General features: G+C 31.5%; 1 protein-coding gene and 1 long non-coding RNA gene across 4 annotated transcripts in view; one reads left to right on the plus strand and one right to left on the minus strand.

Annotated features, from left to right (window-relative positions):
- Positions 1-8120, minus strand: part of LOC108737795 — a 198204-nt gene that overhangs the window by 116027 nt on the left and 74057 nt on the right. The gene's annotated exons all lie outside the window — the stretch shown is intronic.
- Positions 2775-8120, plus strand: part of LOC108737791 (monocarboxylate transporter 9) — a 15623-nt gene continuing 10277 nt past the window's right edge. The window contains exons 1-2 of one of the 3 annotated variants that reach the window (XR_003231315.1): positions 2775-3071; positions 7957-8050. Coding sequence is in view for 2 of the 3 variants with exons in the window: in XM_025975566.1 (XP_025831351.1) it covers positions 7970-8050 (81 nt within the window). In the remaining variant the exon portion in view is untranslated. Of the gene's footprint in view, positions 3072-7784; positions 7898-7956; positions 8051-8120 lie in introns of those variants that run through there. The other 2 variants (XM_025975566.1, XM_025975567.1) reach the window with 2 other exon arrangements.

Below are 8120 nucleotides of genomic sequence, written 5' to 3' on the forward strand. Positions count from 1 at the left end.
TTTCGGCCAGCGTATACTGTGTAATCGCTCGCCTTAACTGGTATTTTTTTCCTATAATGTAAATGTAAACTCCTACCGCAATAACATTTTACATACGTGTAAATTGTGATCCTATTTATTAACATTATTATTACTTTCTTTTTAATATAAAAAAGAATGTTGACTAGTTATCAAATTTAAGAATTTATTGTAAATACAGCAACGTTAATAAAGTGAATAAAATACGCTGAATAGTTTTAAATAAATGACAATTAACAAAAAAAGTATGTTTTAATTAATGTAAAATTCAAATTTATTCAGACAAAATGTCAATTATTAATGCGACAGTCTCAAAGGAAACAGAAAAAGGTACACTCAATTAAGAATTTTAAGTAGATTCTATTAACATTTTTATTATTCCTAACTAACGTATCCACTACTATTTTTGAAAAAAACTTCGCATTGTGTTTATTTTGAAATATAAATAAATTAATGTTACAATTTTAATTTCATTTTATGGGTCAATTGCCATATGTTCAAGAGGTCGTTGGCAATCAATAACATAACATTCAATACATTTACGTAAAATTGATTGTTCTCATGATAACTGTTGATGTGTATAGCGACTATAAAACTTGATTTTTGCGATCCCCAATTTAGCCGCCATTTAGAGTGGAATTAGTTTTTTTTTGTAATGTATCTCCTTAATTGCAAAAGTTTGTGCAGACCTTTTTTTAGATACTTTCATTAATACATCTTTCACATAGGTATCATTAGTAATAAAGCTAGTGAACAAAAGACCCTGTCTACAGTTTGACACTATTATTTCTACGCCCTAAACATTTTTTTGAAATTCATTTTTCAAATTTGTCTAATAAAACATTTATTAATAATAATGCTTAATGAATAACAATAATAATGTATTAATGAAAGACAGTTTATTTAATTAAATATAGAAAAATGTATAAATTTTTGGTAAAAGTGCCGTTTACGGCACCTTCCTCAAACTTGACTTCAAATATAATGCTACCAACATAACCTAAATTATCAAAACGTGTAGGAGACATGGAGACAATACAGTAGAACAAGTAACTGTCATATTGGCTATCAAGCAAAAGTAAAACATGAACTGGAAATGATCATAACAATACTCACTTCTTTCAAGTTGTCTTTTCGTACCATAAGTACAGTGTACATACTCAAAAAAATCCTGCTTACCTAAACTGCTCTTTTATGGCCTTTTTCTCCACCATTTAACTAGCCAATATGCTAAATTGATTCATGTACTTTATACAGTTGGTAATACTACGTATTCTACTTTGTATTTACCAGATGGTTTTCGAATGTTTTATGCATTAACAATTGAAGCGACTAAAATTATCAATACATGCGGTGCATATGCTTAAAAAAAATAAATTTTTACGCAGATTACACGGGCTAAGGTTTCCTGTATCGCTTAAATTTACACCCGCGTATTTTGTGATTACACAAATTATGTACATAGAACCGTCAAGGTGCACGTGTTTCATACACCCGTCCAATACCCATACATACATTACGTATTTTTTATTTTAGGAAATATAACGTCAAGGTCATATTGCCCAATGCTGGAAATGCAAACACACGGATAAAAAAATGTATTAAGCAGCTGGTGCAATAAAAAGTCTACTTGCATTGGAGCAATAACAAAACATGAAAAAGAGAAACTATTTTTTTTTGTAAATTCAAGAAATCCTAACAATAATTATCGCATTTTTTTCTCAAATTAGCAATTACGCAATAAATTGTTGTTATTGGTATAATCACTTGAAACACTAATAAACTTAATAAATGAAGTAGTTGTAGAAAAAATTGTCAAATAGTGTATTTAAAATGAAAAATTCACAGAGCGATTTTCATTACTGCAATAGTATTTGGCATAACAGTTAAAAACGAATGTCATTTTTTTCCCTTCGTCCTTTTGAAGGAGTATGAATATGTTTTGAAATCAATTTTACATTAATTGGTTTGGTATAACAACCAATATTGTGTGGAGTGACAGATTTATATTTATAATGTTTACAATCAGGTAATACAAAAAAACTAAACCGCCTCACCACCCTGCATTATTTGCTTCTTCCTGATTTAGGATTCGACTGCCTCCGAGTATTATTCATTCGACTATTGAAACGGTAATTGACCTACTAACCCAGTAAGTAAGTAGGTGTTAGCTTGCAGTTGTAAATAAATAATTTAGATATACCTGCACCTACCAACTGTGTACAAGTCACCTTAATAAATTTATAAATCCTATGTAACAATATGATAGAGTCTTCTATACTCGTTCATGAAGAAGATTTCGGTTTTCAGCTGCAGAGGTTCGTTTCAAAGATATGAGGGCTAAATGACTATCGCCCAAAGGACTCCACATATGTAGAGAGTCAGTAAAGTGTTGAGTTCAGACATCTGGTCAGACAGTTACAGAATGTCACAGATATGTCCTGAATGCCCTACATCTATAGAGTTGTAGAATGCTTTAGAATTTTCTAGAAGGTTCGAGAACGTTCCCGAATGATAACTAATTTTTCCTGAACGAGCTGGTAACCCTACTTGTTATTCATAAAAATTAGTACACACTGATGCATGCTGGATGAAAGGATAAGTCATAAGATAAACTGAAATGTGTTTTAAACTTTGTAAAAAACATTTATTGCACTTACAGAACGCGAGAATGCCCACTAAGTGCCTGCCTGGCTCATTGTTGTAGGCATGCGTTTCTATTGTCATTTTTGACTTAAGTCTCGTTGTTTCACGCGATGACGTCACGGTACAATGTTCTGTTGTATGAGGATGTGGGCTCAGCAGATTTCTCGATTTTCGCCCGTGTTTGCGAAGCACTGAAGCAGGCAGTAAGTTGTTGACCGTATAACGTCGTTGTCAGAGGAAACAATTCATGTTGAGTCAATGTGTAGCTTTCGGCTAAAATACGATAAGTTGCCACCGCGTTAACCGTGGCAATATGTATGTGAATGTGAATTGTTGTTAAAACGAGTAAAGTAAACAAAAAAATAATTGTAAGACAAAACTGCAGACCATCAATCAACATTTCCCAGGTACGAAGAGGTTTCAGTTTCAATATCCAAGTACCTACTTAGTAGTTGTGGTTATTTCTATTAACATAATGTTACCAAATAACGGCAATATTATTGGTTTTCAAAGGATTCGCGCTGAACCTATTTTTTATTTTTAACACAATATAGTAATTAATTTCCGTTCAGTTACTGTTTAAATGAGTCAAGAACCGCTCTAAATGTTTCGTGTAACTAACTGATAATAAAAGTTTCAGTGTCGCCCTTTTTAATATCAGAAAATAAAATTTCACAGAAAAATAAAACGATCCAGAGAAGTGCGTTTGTTTATAATGAGTTCTATTCGGCTTCATTTAATAGATGCACCTGTACAATTGTTACAAGTTTTTCAGTTAATTATTTGCAATATATTTTACATATATTTCTACAATTTCAATGTTTTCAAGGTAAACGTAGGTCAGAAACGTGAATATTTTATGTATGCAGTGATGCAGTCTAATCGAAAAAACAGTCTACACTCATCAATATTAAAATTTCGTTACAAATTGTAAAGAAAATAATTTTATTGGCAGTCTTTGTTCATTTATTGGTGCAGTGATAATGTTTTTGTGTGTTAAGGTTGGCTTTGTCTTTGTTACCTTCTAATTGAAAATTATTCGCCCATGTACACAGCGGTTCCTAAAATAGAATTTTTGAACCTTTACAGATAGTTTCAAAGGGGAAAGTATTGATTTTATAAATAGACGATGTGACAAAAGAATTCGAAAGTTGTTGTTTTTCTTTTTCTATACTAAAATTTATTAATTCTCTTCATAACCCACTAGAACAGTGTGACGTCATTTTTCGCTATCTCAGTATAATATGTGCAGCTTGTCGAATTATCATCACAGTAGCAATAAATAAATTCAAAAGTTCAACCTGTGATTACGTAACCTTGATTTAGAAAATCCCCAACTATAAGTATACATATAGGTAAAATTTGTAAAAAGTTTACTCCAGAATTTATGTATCAGTTAAAGTATTTAACATTTAAATGCTACATATTACGTCAGATGTTTGAAACTAATTAGATTTGCTAATTGAATTGCATTTTAATGAGAATGGTAATTACTAAGAATCTAGTTCTTATAAGAAAGTAAAATGAACAACGTTTTTGCATATGAAATATTGGTATACAAGTAAGGCTTCACTGGACATAGAAACTACACATTTCTTATTCAGTATTTTTCCTTTGTATGTCGCACGAGTGAAAATGAATAATATAATGTACGTGTGAAATATTTTTTTTCAGCCACATTTATCTGAAAATATCTCATACCTAACCTAACCGGGCATTTTGTAACGCCCCCTAAAGTTTAAATTGCTTTTATTGGACTATATTATTTTATTATTTATATAAAAGGATCGCCGAATTTTCCTATATCAGTAAGAAATGGGCTGAGTAAACAGTAGTTGATAGGTATTTTTGAAATTATTTTTTCGTATGCTCTAATGATTAAAAACAGACATACATGTGTCCAAATATAATTAAAATATCAACTTGCTTGTAAAAACAGCCAAAAAAACATTTTGTTAGTTATCTTTTGTTTATTGCCAATCACATGGGTGAACCCATTAATTAGTGACCAATTAAACTTAATTAATCTGTCCCCTAAAACAGCTGCATAACGTTAAGTAACATAAACCGTTTTAGATACTTTTGTACGCATTAATAATAATTACAACAAATTTTAAGTTGCACGTTTTTAACATAAATGCAATCCTAACCGTTCAATCTTGTTTTGTCTGTAATAAAACTTAGTCGCTTACAAATGTTGAAAAAGTACGTCTCTACTTCGTTTTTGGGTGTTCCGCGCTCTAAGATAAAAAACAGGCGCGCAGGTCTTATATTGGATATATTTTTAAGACGGAAGCTAGCAGGTACTTTCGCTCCTAGAAGACATCTGTTTTTACGATTAGTGGAAATTCACTATGGCTTATTTAAGTTAACCTGGTGTCAATGTACCTTGCGTCACATTTTCTGGAATTCAATGGTTACTTCATTTAAATACATTTACTACACTTCATTCTTCTTCGGACACTTTCCCTTTAAATTTGGTGTTATATAAGTAGGTATCTAGCAGGCGAATACCTAGGGGGGAGTTATTGGGTTAACCCCCCCCCGAAATTAAAAGAATACCCTAAGTAAGAAATGATAACACCATAATAGAAACAAGTGGTAGTGAATGATCGAGGAATCTATTAAAAGATAAGAAAGTTACTACAATAAGCTGTAAAATTAATTTTTAGAAATATGTAGAGGGTAGTAACAGCAAGGAATGGTAATTTTGTAAGGAAGCAACCGTACTTTTTTGGACGATCGAACATAAAGGAGAGATATTTTGACCAGACTGTGAATAAAGAAAAAGGGTTAATTCTAATTGAAAACAGACACACTGATGTGTGTTAACAATTTTATAAACAATATGTACACATATTTTATGAAGAATAAATTTACAGTTAGATAATATTTTGCAGCGACGTCTGTAGAGTTAAGGCCGCCCCGGGCAAACCGTTAGATCGTTATAATTTAATATAATTGCCACCCCATTTTCTATTGAAATCCGCTGAGCCTATTTCGATCCATACTTGATCTTAAATAAATTTCTATTATTTTTAATTTGGAGAAGCTTCTTTCTCCAGAAACTACAGAAACGAGTAGGGTAGTAACATCTTTAAAGCTATCACAGCATTCGCCAAAATTCGGACGGCTTTACTGTACGGGCTAATCTTTGGATTAGAAATTATTAGAATACTTTTGCTTATATATACTTATTCAAAATAAACTATGCAGATGGAAATGATCGGCTCACCGTACAAGATGCCGACCCCAGCACCCCAAATCGACTGCAACCTAAAATTTTGGTTCATGTTACTTAAAATTTCGCTTTCGGATTTATTTTTATTACTCCTCCCAAAAGAACAAGAAGGATCAAGATGTTATTCAACTGAGCAAGCTGCGCCATTGCTGAACCGCATAACAAATTTTTTTTTTAGTAAATACAAAACCTCAAAAAATAAATCCATACCCAGTTTGGCCGCCCCTACAAAAATACCGTCCCGGGCAATCGCCCGGTCGCTTGGGTTGTCAATATGACCCTGTATTTAGGCCCAGATTGTATACAACAATAAACATTAAATTACAAATTAGCCCTCCTCCCCTTGAACGAAAATCCTGCATACGCCCCATGCTTGACAGTTTTATAGCTTTATCTAATAGTGTGCATATAAAAAGATTTTGGCCGACTTTAACAGTAAAATGTCCCAATTAAAAAGGATTATTCTGTTTCGGCTGTACATATAAAAAATTACAGATAAGTCGAAGAGAGAGCAATCAAAACTGGTTACCTATTGCTATAACTCTTTCTATAGTGACATACAGTGTGCAAAAAACCGGAGCCTTTTGGCTACACATCACTGTCAAGATGGAGATGACAGTTACTCCAGTTTTTAAGAAATGCCCAAGACAGGAGTTTTGTGTGCAATTAGTCTTCGGGGTGAAGACCTTATGATTATGATGATTTTTATTATGCGGGAGTGTACATTCCAAAACACGCAGTAGAACAAACAGATTCACTGATCACGTGAAGCGCACGTGCGAATCACGTGACAAACAGATATAAATCGATCACTAAACGTAAAATGCGAAGAGAATGTAACCCTATAATCAAAGTGTCTTTTACTCGATGAGCTTGCAACATTTTTTCAAATTGTAGTTATTTAAATTATAAAATACAAGAAAATTGCGATCATAGTAAAAGTTGCAACAAAGTTTAAAACACGTGGGTACCTACACAAGTACATGTACATATATATATGTTGCACTAATCACAAGTATGAAGTGTAGAATTTTGCATACATATCCGTAACTGCATGAATGTTACCTTATCAATCTATTGTGAAATATACCTATCCCTAATTTCCTGCATGCATCATATATACTTATATGTACAAAGATATGCACTATTTTGTTATTTATCAAACTATGTATCACCTAACTTTTGTATAATACAAAAACTGTACATTATCAAAAAAAAAATTGTTTATAGTAAAAATGAAAAACGTAATAAAAATTTTTTTTTTGCAAAATTCGCACTTGTTTAATTTTTTATACCAAAAATTCGTTTTTGGTTAACATTAAATCAATAACAAATTTTTATCATAGCTATTTTTAGGAACCGATTTTGATCTTTACTTACTATTGCTATAGTTTATTGTGGACAAAAAAACAGGTATCTTTTCTTATCATATCGATATCATAAGCAAGTAATCCAAAAATAAAGCGACAAAACGCTAATTAATCTCTTGTCAAAAGTCATTTTTTCCTGTAAAATAAGCATAATTGAATTTTCTAATGATTCTCGAATTCAGCAACACATTTTAGTGAATGCATTAATAAAACAGAATTATTTCCGAACTGCAATCAAATGATGGAATTATCAAGAAAAAAAAATATTAATAATATTATGCAGTTAAGTTTTAAATTAATAAATCATTTCAACTGGAGCTTTACTTTAAGATGTTGAAATAAACTGAAATGATAAAAAGTGGATAATACCTAAAAGCAATTTCTTAAACACACTGCGTAAATAACGCGTTTCTTGCTTATATGGTGAAAGGTGGTTATGAAGTAAACAATTTAATTTCTAATTACTTCAGCTCAAAAAGTTATTACTACATTAGTTAGTAATTAGTAAAAAATAAACATTTGCATTCAAAGTCCATTTTGCACGATTAATAAGTGTATTAATGCTACTCACTATTAAGTAGTTGTATTGACGCGATGCTGATGCCTGAACTGAGAAATAAATGTAAAAGTTATAAATTTAATGTTCAACACTTAATTTAGAGATTGATCATTTTGTTTCAGAAAGCAGTCCAGGATGTTACTCGAAACAAAGAAAATGGTACCTCCTGATGGCGGGTATGGATGGATTGCAGTCATTGGAGTTAGCATAGTTAATGTAAGATTCAGATTGCAGAAGGAAATTTATATATGTATCTAATTTCATCTATGTTGACTGGTCACTTTCA

This window comes from Agrilus planipennis, unplaced genomic scaffold (assembly GCF_000699045.2).
Source record: "Agrilus planipennis isolate EAB-ADULT unplaced genomic scaffold, Apla_2.0 scaffold183, whole genome shotgun sequence".
Classification (NCBI taxonomy): domain Eukaryota; kingdom Metazoa; phylum Arthropoda; class Insecta; order Coleoptera; family Buprestidae; genus Agrilus; species Agrilus planipennis.